General features: G+C 41.1%; 2 protein-coding genes across 3 annotated transcripts in view; both read left to right on the top strand.

The window, feature by feature from the left end:
- The window catches only part of PRKAG2 (protein kinase, AMP-activated, gamma 2 non-catalytic subunit), a 157,086-nt gene extending 143,198 nt beyond the window's left edge, over positions 1 to 13,888 (top strand). For both annotated transcript variants that reach the window (XM_010586149.1, XM_010586158.1), the window contains 6 exons: positions 1,378 to 1,504; positions 2,287 to 2,452; positions 2,778 to 2,815; positions 5,584 to 5,730; positions 10,045 to 10,138; positions 12,778 to 13,888. In XM_010586149.1, the coding sequence (XP_010584451.1) occupies positions 1,378 to 1,504; positions 2,287 to 2,452; positions 2,778 to 2,815; positions 5,584 to 5,730; positions 10,045 to 10,138; positions 12,778 to 12,809 (604 nt within the window). In that variant the 3' untranslated portion in view covers positions 12,810 to 13,888. The remainder of the gene's footprint in view (positions 1 to 1,377; positions 1,505 to 2,286; positions 2,453 to 2,777; positions 2,816 to 5,583; positions 5,731 to 10,044; positions 10,139 to 12,777) is intronic.
- A 5,855-nt stretch (positions 13,889 to 19,743) lies between these two features.
- The window catches only part of RHEB (Ras homolog enriched in brain), a 42,747-nt gene continuing 41,924 nt past the window's right edge, over positions 19,744 to 20,566 (top strand). Inside the window, exons 1-2 of the mRNA XM_010563098.1 lie at positions 19,744 to 19,747; positions 19,968 to 20,252. Of these exons, the coding sequence (XP_010561400.1) occupies positions 19,744 to 19,747; positions 19,968 to 20,252 (289 nt within the window). The remainder of the gene's footprint in view (positions 19,748 to 19,967; positions 20,253 to 20,566) is intronic.

The following is a 20,566-nucleotide window of genomic DNA, read 5'->3' on the forward strand; positions in this document are numbered from 1 at the left end:
TGTGTTCCTTAAAATATAAATGACTGTCCTTTTCTTCTTGATGGAATTTGAAAGAAATATTTTTTAAACTGCCATTATACATTATTTACCAAAGGTAACTTGAGAGAGAGCTTTAGTTGATCACTTAACAACTCAAGTACTACTTAATCGCTGAACTGAAGAGCGCAGTTCTGATTCTTGCTTTCAGTTTGTGGAATAAGATTGCTTATGCCCTATTAAAGGAAACTGGTGAAGGGAGCTCTAGTGATTACCTCTAAGTGATGTTATACTGTATCCTCAGTTGAATTGCCATTAAGCCATGAATAAGTCCTTCAGTTAAGTCATAAGGAATGTATTTTGAATGGTAACTGGCTGCAAAGAATATTGTTAAGACAACAAAGTAGTACAATTGCTTTCAGTCAAAGGTGCAGCAAGAGAAGTATTGCAATAAAGAAGATGCAGTAGGACATGTATGAAAGGATACAGCAAGTCAACTTAAGACCTGATCCAGAAATGGACTTGGGTTCTGTGACAATCAGACTGCAGCACTTAAGAGTAGCTAAAAGCTTACTCGAGCAGTGGAATCTACAGTGCAATGGTGGGAATCTTGATACCGTGTATATCAAATGGGGATAGTTCATCCCTGTAATAGACTGAGAACATATAGTTTATTGTGTATGGGAAGAAGTCTACTTCAGCAAGTAGGTGTTTATCAAATTTTACTAACTTTATTACTTACTAATTTATTGCAATTGGTGGTCAGCTGTTTTATTATAGTCTTACTAGGCCCAAGGAAAAAAAACGTGTTACTTGCAAGAAGAGCAGACTTGCACAGGTCAGAGTATTGCTAAATCATAGTCTGCAGCATCTGGAGGAATGCTTCAGATCTCCTGAGAATAACTTTTTGCCAATCCCCCATGATAATTCAGTGAAGTTCTAATTGTTTTGGCTTAATTGCATATATGTACTTATCCTAGAAAATGTTATAAAAGTTTGGCATTGAGATGCATTAAGTGCAAGAACACTGTTTTTCACTGTTTGTCTCTGAACAGAAATATTCATTCTGAGTACAGGGGAACTGTAAGCACAGCACTCACTGGGAAAACAATTTACACCTGTGAAGAAATATTTCTGCTATGTTTTCTACCATAAAAAGTCACTTTCCATCACATTTTCTTACTGGTTTTAGATGTTCATGAGCATATCATTGTTGATGTGTTTTACCAGCTGCAAAAGTTTAATTTGAAATCCCTTAACTTCTGTTTTCTATAACATTAAAGGTAATGCAAATAATTACTCATCATATGTACTTCATGGGAGTTTGTAAATATGTGTATATATTACTTGACACTACTAGCTAGAACTCATCCATTTAAAAAAAAATGTTTTCCTCCTCAGCCTTTTTGATGCTGTATATTCATTGATCAAAAACAAAATCCACAGATTGCCAGTTATAGATCCAGTCAGTGGAAATGCACTTTATATACTTACCCATAAAAGAATCCTCAAGTTCCTCCAGCTTTTTGTAAGTATTTAAAATTACACTTTGCTTAACTGATTTTTTTTTTTGCGCCCAGTAGACATCTTTAATGTTAAGTAATTTAAGTTTTAGTATAGAAACTTTGTGATAAACTTCCATATTCATTGTCTCTGTCCATATCTTTTTTTGATAACAGAGAAATTAAAGCTTGATATAGGACCTGTACATTACCTTTACTTTGTTTTAGTCATTTAAAGAAACCTAAACACCAAGGACTTGTCTTGGCTATGTGAGTAATTTGCTGTCCTTTCTGGAAGATCTACTCAGGTTCAGAAGCTTGTTTACATGAAAAGAAAAATTAATTGTGTCCCAGAAACGAGATTATCATAGGCTACAGTGAATAACGTTAGTCACAGGAATGAATAAGAGGCCAAACAAAGGAACAAGAGTTCAAAATAAGCATTCAGTGTGTAGTATGTTTTGCTGTCTTCTCTCTGCAGTTTCAGTGGGTATGACCTAGCTTAGGATCCAAAGCTTTTAGTGATGGGTTACTCCAAAAATAAATGAGAAAAAAAATCAGTTACATAGTCTTAATTTAGAGTTGCTTTGAACAGAAGTAATGCGTCTAGATCTGAGCTTGTTTTGGCTTTATGTTCATCTAGTAGCAGATTACTGTAATCTGTAACAATCATTTGGAATCTGTAGATGGATGAGAGAATACAGATTTCGTGATTATATATACCAATCATGTGGAAACACAGTAGGTGTACAAGACATGGTAGGTGCAGAAAACTGCACTGTAAATAAATTCATTCTGACTTTCCTAGATGTCAGAGATGCCAAAGCCTGCCTTTATGAAGAAGAATCTGGATGAACTTGGAATAGGAACTTACCACAACATTGCCTTCATACATCCAGACACTCCTATCATTAAAGCCTTGAATATATTTGTAGAGAGAAGGATATCGGCATTACCTGTTGTGGATGAGTCAGGTGTGTGTTGGATCTTCTGTATAAAAAAGCGTGGTAAGATAAATGGTGCTGAACCCTGGATTGATGGGCGGGGGAAGGAGAAAGAATTAAAAAAAAAAAAGGCAAGGGGAGAAGGGGAATATAAAGAAATATTTGTGCAAGATATAGGTTGATAGGCTTGGAAGAACTTCATGGTTTGGTAGATTGTTTGGGGTTTTTTCCCATCTTTCCTTCTTGACCTGTCTTTTTTCTTTCTGTGTAATGCTAAGTTAACAAGTGAAAGCAGGAAGCAAGAAGACTAATTTTGTATTTTAAGCATTTTATTAACTTTTGTTTTTCTTTTTAGGAAAAGTTGTAGATATTTATTCCAAATTTGATGTAATAGTAAGTATATCTCTTAAAGTCTATTAAATATTTTATGTGCAGTAAGCATTTGCAAATTAATTTGTTAATATGTCACTTTTGGCTGTTTTGTGCCTTAGGCTTTAGTTAACAAACTGAATAAAACATTCAATTCACCCTGCACAGCATTTTTTATTATTATTTTTTTATTTAAGCTATCCTTAGTAATACTACTTGCACATAGGCATCTACTGCTCTGGATGTTACCCAAAACTAGATCTGGCTGTACTCTTACAAAAAGAGGGCGTAGGGTTTTTTATGTTTGTTTCTATTTTTGAGATAGGTTTTTCTTTTCCCAGCTGCTGCCATTCTACAGTCTGTTTTCAAAAAGAATGCAAATTTCTCCATGCAGTCTGGGTACTTTGTATGACTTGACCTTCTCACTGAATTGGCCCGTGCTTTTGTGTGAGTCTCTGGCTCCAAAGTATTGCATCTGTATTCCTTTTGGTTTAGATCTAATTCAGGCCACTGTTTCTGGTTTTCCCTCAGGAGTGCAGCAGTGTGGTCAGATTCATGCCATGGTTTGCCAACCTCAGAGAGCAAGGGCTCTTCCAGTCTTGTGGTCTTCAGAAACTGGAAAAAGATATTTAGGGTTTTTTATCCCTAACCCCCCCCCCCCCAGCTGTATGTACCTGCCTTCTAATTGAAACTTCTGATAGATACCTTATTTTTTTAGAGATTTAAGTGCCCAAGTTGCTTGTTCCACCAGCCTGCTAGTGCTAGTGAAGAATCCAGATGTCTGAAATGCTGCGTAGAATGCTTTCAGAAATATGGAGAACAGTCCCAAATGGAAATACTTTAAGCATATAAGTATCTCTGGCTGTTTCTTTTTGTTCTTTGGGATTGTCTACTGTGTAAGATCCTGTTCTGCCATAAAAGCTGGTCAGGGAATAGGTAGTAGCTGTAGCAAAAGTGATCTAACATATGAAAGACAATGAAATTTCACAGTTGGTGGGTTCAGTGTTTCAGTTTATCTTGTAACTGCATTAGACTTTGAGGCAGGACGTGTTTCCTTTATTTGCTGTTCTTTTTCAGAAAGACACCAAAAGGAAGAGGGTTCCTTATGTTTTTCACTTCTTTTCTCTTTTTAAGTGATGGGGCAACAAAAATTATAGGATTTTTCAAGATGCTGGATCATTTCTTTGGAAAAATTATGTACTGGGGTTAGGGAAAAAAACCACCACAAAGGCTTTAGGATATAACTGTTTGCTCCTAGCTAGTAACATGGGAAGGAGTTAGGGCATCTACTGATAATTTGAGATTTTCCTCACATATACTAGTTTGCTTATTAAATGGGGCCGGGGGAAAGATGCTATTCTTAAAAGATAATGACTGTTGAGGCTTCCAGGTTTTCATCAGTCTGCTTCAACCTGATCTTCAAGCTTTAAAAGAAGAAGGAGGAGAAAAAAAAAAAAGTATAATCTTATCTTCCAATAAACATAGAATTTGCAAGATTCAACTGGTGATATTTAACTTGAAACCATGTGGCTAATTGCTTACTTAAATCAGTGTTTTAAGCTATGCCTGTATATACAGCTGGCTAAGTTGATAGATTTCTTTCATTTTAATAGAGTTCTGAATTCATTTTTGGGTTCTTGACGGGAGAAACCTGGGAATGGTGTGATGGTATAGAAATAGCATTATATTACACTAGTTATTTTGTGTAGGGTGACTTCAGTTTGCAGAGGCTTTTTTATGTTCTCCTAGTGTCCTTCATTAGGAATTAATGAGTAAACCAAAACTGCTTGTATCTTCATGATCATCTCAAACCTATCTTGTCATGTTCAGTGTAATTCAATCCAAAAACTTGACCAATCACAGTATATTCTAGCCAAAAATTAATTTCATTTTATTGCTTGGTCCAGTGCTTTCATTTTAAAGGTCTGTCTTTGTTCTTCCTTCAGTGCTTTGGTACACAAAATCAAGAGGCCAGGATATGCCAACACTTACCAAAATATCACTATGATTTTGCCTACCAAGAAAGCTTTAGCTGGTCTGGACAAAGTCCTCTTGCTACAAACGTGGTCCTGTTCTTAAAATGAAAGTTGAGAATGTCAGCTTTCAAACTCTTTTAATCTTCTTCATTTTAGTGGTGGTGATAGGTTTTCATTTATATTATTTTTATAGTACTTATTAAAATACACATACACACACACGCAAAAAAAAAATTGTTGTCAAATGGCAGTGCCAGCACAGTCCAGGAGAGGGAGTTTGAGCCCACAAATAAGAAAAGTGAAGAAAATCTCTAATTTGTTCTCTTAGATCTCCACTAAGATCTACTTCGTGGGTGGTGTTCAGAGCAGTTGGTATCCTCCCCTATCTTATGAAAAACAAACAACAAAAAAAATGTATATTCTTAAAGCATATCCTGTATATTCTAAAATCTGTAGAACTTCATGTTTACATTTTCTACTCATGGCAAAAGCGGGATGAGTGACATCAAGCCAAATATCAGATAGCAAAGTAAGGAGACTTTCATTGGCCTAATGCATATCACAAAACAGTTTTATCAGTTAACCCAGTCTGTCATATGGTGTTTAACAGAGTTGCATGCTTGACTGTTCCCAAAAACTGAAGCTGAAGAGCATCTGCTTTATTTAATATGTGACTTGGAATAGACTCAATTTACACCAGAAATGTGTATCTACTTGATGCCAAAATATTTACTCTATTGAGTACTTTATTACTAAGTACTGAGATGTGTTATGTGCCTTGGGGTTTTTTTTGTTTCTTTTTTCTTTTTTTTCCAGAATCTTGCTGCTGAAAAAACATATAATAACCTAGATATCACGGTGACGCAAGCCCTACAGCACCGTTCTCAGTATTTTGAAGGTGTTGTGAAGTGTAGTATGCTGGAAACACTGGAGACCATTGTGGATAGAATAGTGAAGGCTGAGGTGAGCTCACTTTGTATTTTTCCCTTTATTGTAAGTTAAAAGTTGTATTACCAAACTAATAAACAGTAGAAATTTATCCTTTTCAAGTTATTTTGGTTACTTGGTGGAAGTATTTTTTTCATAACTACATGTGTTGAGTATTACTTTGCTTTATAGACTTAGATGATAGGTGCTTAGAGGGATGTGCAAAATATTGTACAGTACATCTGTAATAATAGTTGGTTATTTGCATTTCTGTTTTATGACATTAACTGAACTGAATGCAAAGCTCCTTTGAAAAAATCAAGTTTATTCCAAGCCTATCGTAAGTTTTGCAGAGAAATAATTCTTTAAATTCCAGCTTACGGCTAGAGTTGATTGGCATATTGTTCAGGAAATTTAATGGGTACAATTAATTAATGCATACGGAGTCCTGCACTGCTGTCATAGAAATACTGTGAAACAGGGTGCGGTGGGTCAACCCTGGCTGGACACCAGGTGTCCACCAAAGCTGTTCTATCACTCCTCCCTCCTCAGCTGGGCAGGGGAGAGAAAATATAACAAAGGGCTCGTGGGTCGAGATAAGGACAGGGAGAGATCACTCAACCGATTACCATCATGGGCAAAACAGACTCAACTTGGGGAAAATTAATTTATTGCCAATCAACCAGAGTAGGGTAATGAGAAATAAAACCAAATCTCAGAACACCTTCCCTCCACCCCTCCCTTCTTCTTGGGCACAACTTCATTCCCAGATTCTCTAATGAGCCCCGCCAGCGGCGCCGGGGGATGGGGAATGGGGGTTATGGTCAGTTCATCACATGTTGTCTCTGCCGTTTCATCCTCTTTAGGGGGAGGACTCCTCACACTCTTCCCATGCTCCAGCGTGGGGGCCCTCCCACAGGAGACAGTCCTCCACAAACTGCTCCAGCGTGGGTCCCTTCCACGGGCTGCAGTCCTTCAGGAGCATACTGCTCCAGCGTGGGTCCCCGATGGGGTCACAAGTCCTGCCAGAAAACCTGCTCCATGGGCTCTTCTCTCCACAGGGCCACAGGTCCTGCCAGGAGCCTGCTCCAGTGGGGGTTCCCAAGGGGTCACAGCCTCCTTCGGGCACCCACCTGCTCCTGCGTGGGGTCCTCCCCGGGCTGCAGGTGGAGATCTGCTCCCCTGTGGACCTCCCTGGGCTGCAGGGGGACAGCCTGCCTCACTATGGTCTTCCCCACGGGCTGCAGGGGAATCTCTGCTCTGGTGCCTGGAGCACCTCCTCCCCCTCCTTCTGCACTGACCTGGGGGTCTACAGGGTTGGTTTTCTTGCATCTTCTCACTCCTCTCACCAGCTGCAGTTTCTGTGCCTGCCGCCACTTTTTTCCCCTTCTTAAATATGTTGTCACAGAGGTGCTACCACCATCGCTGATGGGCTCGGCCTTGTCCGGTGGAGGGTCCATCTTGGAGCCAGCTGGCCTTGGTTCTGTCAGACATAGGGGAAGCTTCTAGCAGCTTCTCACAGAAGCCATCCCTGTAACCTCCCCCCCCGCCCAAAACCTTGCCACACAAACCCGATACACAGGGCCAGAAGATACATTCTTGTGAAGAATCCTTCACTAACTGCTCTTGTAAATTACTTATCTGTGTGCTTTCCATTCTTTTGGTACCGTTTTTCTTGTTTGTTGGTACTGGGAACTTTCTTATACATGGAGGTGAATGAGTATGTAGGTCTTCCTCCCCTGTTATGCCTTTCTGCAGAAGAAAACCAGTATTACCAGTTTCAGTTGTCTCCAAGGTGTGATCAACTCCATTTAGATGCTTCAACTTCTTCAATGACAAGATTTTTTTTTTTTAAACTTCAGGGCTGTAACCATACATACATTTGATGTGAGCAAAACTTCTACTTTGTTAATAATCTGTTAGAACCTCCATTTAGCAATGTTTACTTGTAACTTTCTGCATCTGCTTGATTTTCTTCCTGAAATTGAATAATTTTAGTATTGCTGATATACAGATTTCAAATTTAGGTAATTTTATTACTATGTTAAGAAGCTTTAGACATTTGGGTTTTAAGAACAAGTCCTACCCTTTGGTTCAGTCTAAACATAGCATTGCAGATGGAGTGACACACTTCACTCGTAAGAGAGAAGTAGCAATATGTTTTTTGATATAAAACAGTGATTTAACAAAGTTTGACAGTAAATGTGATAGTGGTTTAAGAAGATTCAGTGGCAAGGTTCACTTGATACTTACTGCATAGAGGACAGGGTCAGACAAAACTGTCAGGGAGACCCTCCCGTTGAGTTATGAGGTTCAGAAAGGACCCCCTTGCTTTCTAAACTCCTTCTCAGGGAGGAGTTTAGGTGCAGCTGGGTCCACTCCCAGTCTCAGACTTGGTCAGTGGTTTATGTGTAAAGCATTGTATATGCACAATCAATCCTTTATATCACTTAGCTAAGATTTCAAAGTTTAGCATGCCATTAATCACTGAGAATTTGTTGCAGCAAGGAATCTCTCCATCTCGAGGAGTAACCTTGAGAGGCATCCCTAAGCACGGGGACACCCTGGCGTCCTGCTGCTGTGCAGGAGAGCTCAATGGGCCCTGGGCTGTCCACTATTGAAGGAGTAAGATAATTGACTCATAGTCATATTTGCATACCGACTACAGATGTTAGCTTCTTCCAAATTTGGCTTGAGTTGGACATTGACCAGCACTGTGGTTAGGTGGCGCATTGTTCAAATTAGCCCTTGGTTATTGTATTGTTATCTGTCTCCCCAAAATCCACTTTGAGATGGATGCAGCCATCACAGCAGACACATCCACTGGTGATTATCACTTGATCAGGATTATGGGAAATACAGGTCCTGCTTGGGGGCGAGGGGGGGGGAAGCACACTGCCACACATAGTGAGATTATATGTCAAAATGAGTCAGTCAAAACTACAAGCTATTTTTAGCTGCCAGACGAGTGCTTGATCTTACTGGAAGTGAAACAATTACATTGTCCATTTTTCTTGAATTCATTACACTGAGAGAAGATTAAAACCATTAAATATGTGCATATACAAAACTAATAATGCCATCTAAAATATCACAATATAGTTTCATCAAAAAGAAAATCAACAATATTTTCTCTCCCCCCTCCCCCCCCCTTTTCTTTCCTCCCTGTATCGGGTGGGTATGACTGTTAAAATAATTCAGAGCTCCTCTTTCCTTGTATCTGACTAGCAATGAAGTGGTTGACCTCAACCATAAATTAACATATCTATTAAATCAAGACTGATAAAGCTTTCTTGCTGTCACCTCTGTGAGAAGATGAGAAAAATTCTTTTTACTTTCTTTACCATTATATCTGATTGTTTGAACTTAGGTGAATTCTCTCTCTTCACTATTTTAGGTAAAAAGTAAACATGTAGCAGGCTCTCAGCTTTTGACAAACACCCTTTTTAGGATCGCTTACTGAGGAGCTGGTTCAGCTGTGATGTTCAAGTTATGCAACTCTGTGCCCATTTGCAGTAGGCTCTGGTGCCAGCACTGACATTAGGGCACTCTCCTGGTTCTGCAGTGGTCTTTCACTGCTGTAGCCTGCTCTGGCCAATGAGCCTCAGGATATAGAGAATCCACCTACTTTCCCTACAGTTAGGACAAAAGTTTTGTACTATAAAATATTTCCTAGAATAGATTTGTAAGGATCATTATTTAAAAATACAGTCTTACTGTTGATAAATCTTTCTTCCAAGTTGTGTCCATGTGTTTATTAACTCTACAGTGAGTTTGCATAGATAAGTTGAATTTTTTTTTTCTGTCTTCATGCAAAATGAAGATTTTTAAAACCAACCTGGCAGTCAGTTTCAATTGTGTAGCCCTGTGAGAAAAATTAGGTTAAACCCAACTTGGACATGTGAAGATACAACAAGTTTTAATGCTGTGCCCCTCTCTGAGAAAGTATTTTTCAGAAGGAAGCCTCATTTTATTACTGTATCTTATTTTTTGAGATCACAGGCTGAGTTGAGCAGAGCCTGTAAATTGGGGAAAAGTGTTTGATGCGAGTGCCACTTTTTGAGAGCAGAAGTATTTTAAAGACCTAGATCTTGGCTTAGCTGTCACTTCAAATCTGATTTTGTTGCCATGTCGGATAGCTGTGTGCTTTTGAAACATGTACTAGTTTTCATTTATGTAGGGCAAGCATGTTTGTATTGCTGTGTGAGTTGGTATTGCTAACATTTTGAACCTTTTTTTTTTTTTTCTACTTGTCTTCATACTGCATTACTTTAAGATTTTGGTTTTCTTTGCTTCAGCTACTACTTTAAGTCAGGCAAATATATTTCAAAATATTTTCCCTGCTTGCAGGTTCATCGTTTAGTGGTAGTGAATGAAGCAGATAGCATTGTGGGTATCATCTCCCTTTCTGACATTCTACAAGCTTTGGTACTCACACCAGCAGGTATGGATGTTGCCTTCTGTCCTTTGCCATAAGTCATTTGGTAGTGTGTACACCCTACTGGTTTTAATCTATTTGGCAATGACAAACTTTTGATTTTCAACTTATGTAACTGTTTGATCATAGTTCTTAAATACACTTTTAATTTCACTTCGGGGAAAAAGCTGACAAAATATTAACTGTCAGTCTTTTGTTCACTGAGGAATGCATGCAGAAGCTTCATGAAAAAAGAAAAAAAGGTCCTGATTAATGTTTTAACAGGAAAAACAGGATGAAGTTGAATGTTGTATGTATAGACAACATCTACAACAGGGTGCCTTCCCGACCTTCCTGAATTTCTGTGCTCTGGCCAAGTGCTCCTAGTGTGGATGCGGCTGTGCTTTCCACTAGCTCTGCAAAACCACCTCCTGGGAGCCCTGCAGTTGTCAAGCTACGCTGTGGGTTTTGGTTGGCACAACTATGTCAGAGGCGGTACCCCAGATCACCAGAATTATTCCAGTAGAAATCTCTAGTGTATTACTGAACACGATCAGGTTCCTTTTAACAAGAGTATCCAATGATAGGTTTATTTCTGCTACTTTTATGTTGGTTGGTTGAGTGGGGTTGGTTTGGGGTTTTTTGTTGTTTTGGTTTTTTGTTGGTTTTTTTGTTGTTGCTGTTTTGCCCAAGTTACTAACATGCTTTGTGTTCTTAATTGTAACTTCACTTTGACCACATAAATGACTTCAGTGTCACAAGAACTAAAGCAAAGCCCTCTTTTGGCTTTGTAAGGAAGACAAAAAACATATTGAGGATTACAATTTTGCTTCAAAAAAAAACCCTCAGGCTAAACAAACAGAGCTGGGTACATCCTTCAAAAAAGGAAGTGTAAATGTGAGCGTAACTGTGATCTCTTACTTGCACTGATAGGTAACATGATAAAGTAAATGTCTTTCTCTGTATATTTAAAGAAAAATTAATGTAGCTTTTAAAATAATAAGGTTTCTCCTCTGAAAAGAAGTAATCAGTGATACTGCTGGAGGTATTATGTTAGTGCATCTGGTTCCTTTTACGGACCTGGAAGAGCAAGTAACCCAGCTTTCTGTGAAAGGTATGGATGAGAAATCAGCCCAAAGACCTGGGTCAAATGGGCTTATTGCCTAGAAGGAGATGGAGGGACATATGTCTCTCCTAAGAGGGAGATGTAAAGACAGGCAGTTGGTGCCTCTCCAGGCAGAGGACGTAGTTTCCCTCATGAGGAGGGTAGAAGGATCCAAGGAGAGTAGAACTTAACTGTTAATGGAGCAAAGTTTAGACAAAAAAGATGAATCTGGATACTGACAAACCAAGAGCTTTGTTATACTGGAATTACATGGACACTTAAGTTACAACTCTTGTGAGCTGATATCAACAGCGCTCTGTAATTAAAAAGGGCAGTTCCTGCTCCCCTACTCTGGGCCATGTGCTTCTGGTGTTTAGTGTGTGGGCAGCACCCATGCTCATGAGATCCCTCTGTGAGCTGCTTTAACTCATTGATCAAACAGGAAACTGAGCCAGCAAAAAAGCTGCAGTTTTGTCAGTTTGGCACACTAAACTGGCTCACAGAAGAGTCTAGTACTGAGTACAGGGGTTAGAGCAACAGAGGGGGCAGGATTATGCTACTGGAAGAGATGAGGTGAGGGAAGGCATTTTTTAGGAGCAGTTAGGCGTTATATTGCAGTTCCACAGGCAACTGCCCGATTTTAGATTGGGATTTGTCTCATGAAGTGAGGATGTCTGCAACGTAGATCTAGTTTGTAGAGTCCAGAGTGTGATATACCTCTTAAAGTGGATGCGTAAGAACAACCAGATAAATCATGCCCTAAAAGTGTCCATTTCTCTTCACAGACTAGAAAGGAAAATTTATTAACTGGCAGGAATTAAGACCAGCCTGCATTAGGGGCAAAAAGTATCGGTTGTGGTGTGAAAACTGGATGTATTTAATGAATCTTCTAGTGTTTGATTATACATTACAAGTAGTAACTCCAGGTTGCTGGCACGAGATTTTTGCTCTCTAGAGTTGGATGCTGAAGCCAAACTCACCATAGGGTTCAGTTGTTGCCCGGCATGTGGCTAGTTTGAGTACTTGGAGAAGAGGCTAGATGCTGTATAGTCCTGCTGAACAGGTCTCTTGGATCCCTGCTGTAAGCAAAATCTGCCTCTGAGCCAGGAAAAATGGATCCATCAACACAGTGTAGTTAAACTGAATTCTTACATCGTTTGTTCTCAGGCAGGACTTAATTTTTTGAGGCTATTATGATGATTAAGCTTGGCTTCTAAGCTGATGGACAGGTTTGGGGTGTGGCTTTTTGGTTGGGGTTTTTTAAAATAAATTTTTGTGCCAGGGAGAATCTTCAAAGCCACTTTTAGTAACTTCCCGGAAGAGTACTTAGACTACCTTGGCAATGAAGTTTGAAGCAATAATGGTCTCAAGGCCTTCCTCACTATGTTTTACGTTAGCATTTAGCAATCCTGCAGTATGTTCTTTATAAATGGTGTCCAGTACTAAGACTCTGATAACGTGGTCAGACACAGTTCCAGCATTCAGAATGAGCAGTGCTTTTCCGGAAGCCAAGTGCTATGTGCATAAGGAAATCACGCATGCTTTCCTCTTCTGTTAACAGGTGCCAAACAAAAGGAGAATGAAAGTGAATGACTGCTGTGAATGTATACACGTTTGTAGGAGAACTCGAACAAAGTTTCTGGGTCAAGTTTGTCTCAAGAACAGTGACTGCAATAGAACAGAGCAGGATGGTTGAGAATGTGTATTGGGACTTAGTGATGGATGATGAGTCTATTCCCCCCAGTGATGTCGCAAAAAAAGCAGCATGACAAAAGCTTATGTTAAAATGTAGGCTCGTATTTCAAAATGTCTTCAAAACATTTGCTGGAAGACTTCACATGATGTCCTTCATTAAAATGCACTGTATTCTGAAACTTTTTCATTTTGTATTTGACAGAAGTCACTGGTCAGCAATGGATATATGTGACATAAGGCAAGTGTATGGCATATTCATATCATAGTGCCTTATGTCAAAATACAGCAATATGTCATCACTGTTGCCCATCACTGTCAAAGGAAGTATTGTGCTAAATGAGACACTGTATTTGAATGTGAAAGTCTTTAAACAAAACCAAATCAGTTTCAGTTCTCATTAGATTTGTCATAAAAGCTGTAATTTGAATATCGGTAGACTTCTTTAAAACTTCAATGACAGTTTTGTGTTAAATGTTGCATTCTGAACCAAGATGTAAAACAAGACTGATTTTAAAAACAGCTTTATTTATTTTTACTTTCATGACAATTTTTTACACATCTTTGGTGGATAGCTAAAATTTCACCATATCCATTAATAAACTGTTGATTGTTATACAAACAAGTGCTAGATTTTCTCATTATTTAAAACTGTTGCAGAAGCTGTGGCCCGTTGATCAGTCTGTATCACTTGAGTTGAAGATTCCAGAAGCATGGATCGAAAATGCTCTGTCCTGTAACACAGAGGCACCATGGAGGAAATGAGGTGCCAGGAAACAGTATTTTCATCTGTATTAAAGTGTAAAACGATGTTTGTACAACAAAACCGAAACTTTTTATTGTATATGATTTGTACAGAAGTGGAGGAGTAAGGAAAGCTGTGGGGTATTTGCTCATGTAAATGTACTGTAAAGTTTGAAGATGAGACTTTTATAATTGTAGATTCTTGTAGATGGAAGAAATTAAACCCTACAACATCAGTTTGTTTTCAGCGGTTCTTGCCAAGTTCTTTTGCATGTATAAATGTACGTGCATTTTGATTAGTGTAAACTAAGTGTAGAAGCATTCTTATTTTCCTTTGACTTTAAAGGTGGCTTATGCTAATGAAATAATGCAGGCAGTACTACTTCTTACTGTGTTTCCAGCCTGAATACTGTACTGGAATAATGCAGCAAATTGATCCATTATTTTTCCATTTATAAACATTGAGGTAAAAGGTTAACAGTTTTGTTTGCTTTTATAAAATGTGATATGTTTAATAGTAATCAAAACCCCATTCTTTAGAACTTTTTCACTTTCAGTAAGAATTTAAATTTTGAACTAAATGTGTGAAAATTTTCTTCTTACTGGCATCTTTCATGTATAAAAATATTCCTGTAGTATGTAATGGAAACTGTTCTCTTAGACTTTATCTCTATTTATTTCTTACTCTGTGAAAAATATTGTCAAATCTTCTCCGGCACCTTTTCTGACTAGGTAAATACCGACTCTGTTCCCTGCAATTCGGATGGTATTGAATTGAAGTAGCTGGTTTGGCCTAACAACAGCGACCTTAGGGTCTGGTGCCGATTGCTGCCATCAGAGGTGACATCAGCACAGCTCTGATATTTCTTTGTTGGGGAGACGGAGTGATAGAAACTAAAAATAGTGGCTCTCATTCTTTGTGGGGTGTGTGGAGGGGATAATTTGTGGTAGATGAGAACTTTGTATTAAGGGTAAGTGGTCGGCAGTACTACCTGCAAATGCCACCCAAGCGCCACAGATTGCAATGTTGGGAAAGCCCGGACAGGGCTCCAGCACCTGCACTGTGGCCTCCTCTAGGAGATGGGATGCCAGGGAGTTGCCTAAACGCATCACAAGATCTCTCTACCTATCACTATATATGCATGAGCATACTCTTCAGCCCTATATTCAAGGGATTTTTGAGATAAGGGTTGAACCAGTGGTAGGTACTTCTTTATATATTTTATTTTTTAGCACAAAGCCTTTTGGCCCTGTTCCATGCAGACAGCTTTGGGCCTGTCTGCACAAATTAGTATGCAGAAAGCCAGAATGAATTTGCAGGTTTTGAACAACCATGTACAGACTTCCTATTTTAACATTATTACAAGTGCTGTTGATGTGCTGTGGACACAGGACTAGCAAAATCATAGAAAGCAGCCTCCTCAGTGATGCAAAACTGTATTTAGAGAATTTCCACCCTTTCTGGAATTCAGTTCTGAGCTTTGAATTTGTGAGAAGTAGAATTGCAGTGGTAACTCCACAAGCATGAATAAACAGCAGTGCTCTGGCACTCCGCTTGTACTGGCATAAGTACCAGTGCTGATGCAGTAAACACAACTAAAGAAATCGTGTCATTTGTAATACAGATCAGTTTACTACAGAGCTAGAAAAATGCTTGTTCCAGCACCAGGGAGGGACAGGAGTAAGTAAATGAGGGTAGAGAACTGAGGGGTGACTCAGCAGCACTGCCGCATGTACCAGATTAAAGTGACAGTGCAACTAAAGCTTTGACCTAGGACTTTGCATGGCTTGCGAGAGGCCTCAGCCATGGGAAAGAATGAATAAAACATCATTAAACTCGAGTCCTTTTACATTTTTTTTTCCTTTGGACAGACAGCAAGCAGTGCCTATAGATCTGAGACCACAGCAATGGCTCCAGGTGCTCCCTTTCTTTCCCCAGACAGGAGCATGCTGCAAATGGAGATGGCAGTAAGCTTCCCCAGTGACTCTGCTGAAAGCCTGTTCAATAGCGTAGATATCTGTCCTGAGGATGTGAGACACTGCAGAAATGGATTCTATTTCAACCAGCAGGACTGTAAAACACGTGATTGATTCCTGTGCTTCCCTGTGCATTTCCTTGCCCAGCAAGAGATGTCTGTGAAAGATAATTATTCTAAAGGGCTTCTTGTTCTTGGAAGGGAGGAGATTAAGTTTGGGGTTTACCTACTCTGGGTATTTTTAGCTGTTTAGGTGTAAGAAAACATTTCTTAGTGAACTTCAGCCCTCAATATTTTTCAGTATCTAGAGGTGCTCTGAACTAATTTAGGAAAAATGCTTTGCTGGCATTGATCGCTTGACTGATGAAAACATTTTCCTGTTTTACTTCTGGAATCCTTCTAGTTAGAAGGTCTGAGATCTTTAAGTCCGTCACCTGTCCCCCGTGTCCCCCCCCCAATAGTATTTGCTGTTTGCTAGGAACTGAACTACAATTGTTGCATATCCGAGGCCTATCCATCATCTTTTTACTAAGGAATATTATTCTGCTGGGAAAGTTTGGGTAACACAGAAAGAACCAGCCTCACTTTCTGAGGCCTGAGCTCTTGTCCTCACAGCAGACAAGAGGAATCTGACTGAAGTGGTTCCAAGACTACGCATTGCTTTGAGAACACTCCTTGCCATCTTTGGAGAGAGCACAGGGTAAGTTGGGAGTCTTTCAGTTTTGTTCCAACTGGAAGTGAAACAACATGTGCTTAATGCTGTCACACAGCAGGCTGTTGAACCGTTTGTACTGAGCTCTCCAGTCACTTTTAGAAGTAACCAGTTTACTTCCAAAGTTTTTATGAACTTTCACCCCTTATGCTCCCATATTGAACCGCTTATTAGGGGCAATTTCCAGAGGAAAGCGTCGTTCTGAATAATTTAATACTACCCTTGTACCCACATAATGCATTTATGCAAAAAGAACGTTCTGCAGACGCTGCTCTTTACTCTTAACTTCATGTCTTAATTTAAATGTGGTTTTGAAAGTCACTTTCTTAGTACCCATTTGTTCCATGATGACGGCAGTCAGACCTGTTCCCACTGAAGTGAATGGGAACGGGAGGTGACCTACACTCATACATCAAACCCATTCCTTCAGAAAAGAAGTATCTATAGAGTGCATCCCTGCCAGCTGCATACCTGGACCTGTATGGCATAAGCCTGTGATGTCAGTAGCCCCTGTGAACCGAATTAGTTCCTTAATTTGCTTCTACTAATATTTTGCCAGTGTTTCTATCTGAATATTGCAAAGTACGATCGTTGTGAAAATGCAGGAGGGAGTAGGAACAAGTGTAAGGTTGAACTGAATGTACTTTGTAACCTCTGTGGGCAGCAAAGTCTATGCTGTACATGTGGAAGCATGCCCACTGCAAACACTGGACACACTTCAAAAAAACTCCTCGGGAAGGTCCTGATTTGCCAAAGGACAGAGCACGTAATTATACTGGTAATTGCTGTTACAGGAATTGAATGTGCAAGTCAGAGCTGTTCTGTATTTGGAATCCGAGGAGCAGAGTCTTCATGGGTTTGTATGTACTGTATTATCATAAAAATACTTGACTGTTGAGTTACGTTTACTACATGAAATTCATCATGGTTTTTCCTCCATCACAGAAAAGCAGATATAGGCAACAAAAGACAGACATGTTCCATTTTTGCAGCCTCCCTCAACGTCTGTTCCTGATCTCGCTGCACACACATACTCTATTGGTGCTTGCAGTTCTCCCGTCTGGTATTTTCTCTTTCAGAACCTAGGCTGTACCTGATGTGCTGCATTCATTGACCATGTCTGTTGTTAATTCATTTACAATAAAATTAATGTAATTTATCATCTAAACTGATACAAAGGCTGCATTTGATTTGAAGGAGTATCTGGTGAAGTGAGACATAAAGCAGGCCTGGAGTACAGCCAGTGCATAGGTGCATGGTGTACGTCACTTGTCCCAAAGTTCTCTGAACTCCTTTGTAGTTCACAGCACAGCTTGCAAACACTGTAGAAATGAAGAAGCTGGAGTAGGACCAGGGAATGCAGAGGCAAAGCCCTAATCCCTAATGCTACTGCTGCTACGGAACACTGCACAGTGAAATCACAACCTGAAGGTTACACTTAAGATTGTTGGAGGGGGAGAGAACTTCAGCAAAGGGCCACTTAGTGTGCGAAGCTGTTCAGCCCCAAGTATATAAACGGCAGGAGTCCAAGTTTAATGCACAATGCCCTGATTAGATTTTCACAGCTGAAGGTGTGCTCTCCCTCTGCGCCAGAGCACTCCAGAGGCGGTGAACTTCACCTGGGCAGAAATGCAAAGACAGCCTTACTGCAATCCAGCTCCTCTCACCTCTGCTTAAGCTGCTACTGGTTGAGTAGCAGTATCCCAGGGTGCTCTCGAAAGCCACTCGGCAGTATCACCAAGTCCTAGAGCGTGGAGAAACGTCAAAGTTCCCTGAAAGCTCTGTATTTGTCTGTATTTTGAGTGTCCCAGTCAAGATAAAATGAAGCACTTATGGGATCCTGATGGAATGAGGACTATTAGCCAATTCCTTCCAAAGAACAAGTGGAAGAAAAGAAAGTCATAGTTTTTTCTGCAAGTTTAAAGAACACCTGTGCCCAGGCAGGATGAGTTCTGTGTTCCTGCTGCAACACAGACTGAGCAAGCTTGGAGGGCATCCTAAGGTGGAACAGCCCTATTGCAGTTAGAGGCAGTAAATAAAGCAGCTGAAGGGGGGGAGCAGGAACCCTGCAGTAGTGAGCTCTCCTAAATGAGTACAGAGTGACAGAGTGCAGGTTAACGGAAACAAGATAAATAAATAGAGGAGGGTCCAAAAGGTGAGTGGGGTAAGAAAAAGGGAGTACGGGAACAGAACTGATCAAGAGAAGTGGGGTATCAAGGAGGGAGCAAACCCAGAAATGCTCACAAATGAAAAAATACTGATGCTTGCCACTCTGAGTATGTGGAAGGGTACAAATATATTTTCTGAAAATGCAGATTAGGTTTCAGCAGAGTGAAAAGCACAGTGCCTGAATACAACAGGCAAGTCATAAGAACTGTAAGGATATGGAAGTTGAAAGCACCAACTACCACAAACTTCACCTGTTTCCAAATCTACTGATGTCATTGGAAAGGAGCTCTTAACTCAGTTCTTTCAGTCCTCTGGCTCAGTAAATAGCCCAGATTTTGGACCATGGCATGGTTCCAGAGGGAGTCAGTGCAGAGATGACAGCACCGCTGCAGAGCTACACAAGGGATGGTCCTGCAGGATTATGGCTGCTGCAATCCTCCCATCTCTTAAGAAGACTTAGGTCTTTTAAAACACGTAAGGCAAAAAGGGATACAGTGAGCTACATCAGGCAGGACTGCCCCTCCACACCTCTTGGCGAGCTTTCAACAGTATCTGTTCACAAAAGCAGGATTTCCACGCACTACTGTTTCTGCAGGCCCACCAAATCCATCCGTGTGGCAGGATTGCACCAATCCCTGCAGTGTGGTACTCCAGAGGTGCGGTGAAGTGGGAATCTGTACTGTAGTGAGTGGAAGAGCTGGACATGGAGAAGGAGCATGTGGAATGATATCCACTGCAGCCATCACTGACAAAGTACACCCCACACACACACCTTTTCTCATGAAATAACTATCCTTTTGTCCCATACCTATTTGCTAAAGGCCATCATACCTGCTGTTTCACAGCTTACCAGTAGTTAGCCTTCAAGATCCTATAATCCAAAAGACAAAGGGTATCATCATCAGACTATCCCCAAAAATGCAGATACCTCCTTAAAGCTTGTCTGCTTCTGAAGAAGCAAACTGCTTTTGCGTATAGCTTTCTTTTGCCTTTGTTCCCTGCCCTCTTACCAGGCTAGATGAATGCTAGCACATGGGAATGAATGGTTGAGATCAGAGAGGAGAAGACAACCCATCTCCCTTAACATCATCAAGCTGTTGGGTGGGTTTAGTTGTACCAATGAGTTGTACATAATTGCATGTTAGGTATCGGTGTACCCCCCAATAAGACAAGATGCACATAGAAAACCCTATTTCTATTTCTAAGCAACATCCACTTATGTAGAAAATGTGGAATGGGTAAATATTACCAAACGTGTGTTCAAACTAAGTAGGAGTAGATGGGGAAAAAGACAAGTTTCCTGTTCATGTCTTTCTCCCTTAAATTCTGCATCCACGAAGTGCCGAAGTCACCGCTAGCACATGCAGCGCTTGCTTTTTTCAAACTGGGAAACTCACCACCGCTTGGATCTCATAGTTAACGACTTTTTTCCCACACACGCCCCTCTTCCCTTTACAGGCAACTGCCAGCACTTCATTGCCGCTCAGATCCGGCATTTCCCCAGAAGTTATCTGCGTGCAAAGGCAGCACCGACACGATTTGAAATAAACGCCGCAGCGCGGCGCAGTGACCCTTTTCGGGACAGGCGGCCCGGCGGCCGCGTCCTTGGAGCCTCGGGCTCTACGGACTGCGAGCGCGGCCCGTGGCCCACCACCCTGACAAGGGCAAGCCGGCCGCCACCAACGGCCTGCAGCGCTCCGGGACACGAAACGACGCAGGAGCAGCGCCGGATCCGACTGACCGGCTCGTCGTGCAGCCGCCCTTCCCTGTGAGGGGGCCGCCGTGGGCGGGAGGGCGCCCTGCGGTCCCCTCAGGAGCGCGGCGGCCGTTGGAGCCCGCGAGCGGGCAACGGACCGAGGAGGCGGCCGCGCGCACGCGCCGCTGCCAGTCTCCCCTCCGCCCAATCCCCGTCCTCGCTCGCCAGCCCCGCCCCCTCTCTTGGACCGCCGGTCTAGTTCCCGCAGCCCGCCGCTCTCGGCCAATCGCCGCCCGCGCTGCCGCAGCGCCGCCCAATCGGCGGTGCGGCGGGTGAGGGGGGTGTGTGTGTGTGGTGTGGG

The sequence above is a fragment of the Haliaeetus leucocephalus genome, unplaced genomic scaffold (genome assembly GCF_000737465.1).
Source record: "Haliaeetus leucocephalus isolate CR32 unplaced genomic scaffold, Haliaeetus_leucocephalus-4.0 Scaffold0, whole genome shotgun sequence".
NCBI lineage: Eukaryota > Metazoa > Chordata > Aves > Accipitriformes > Accipitridae > Haliaeetus > Haliaeetus leucocephalus.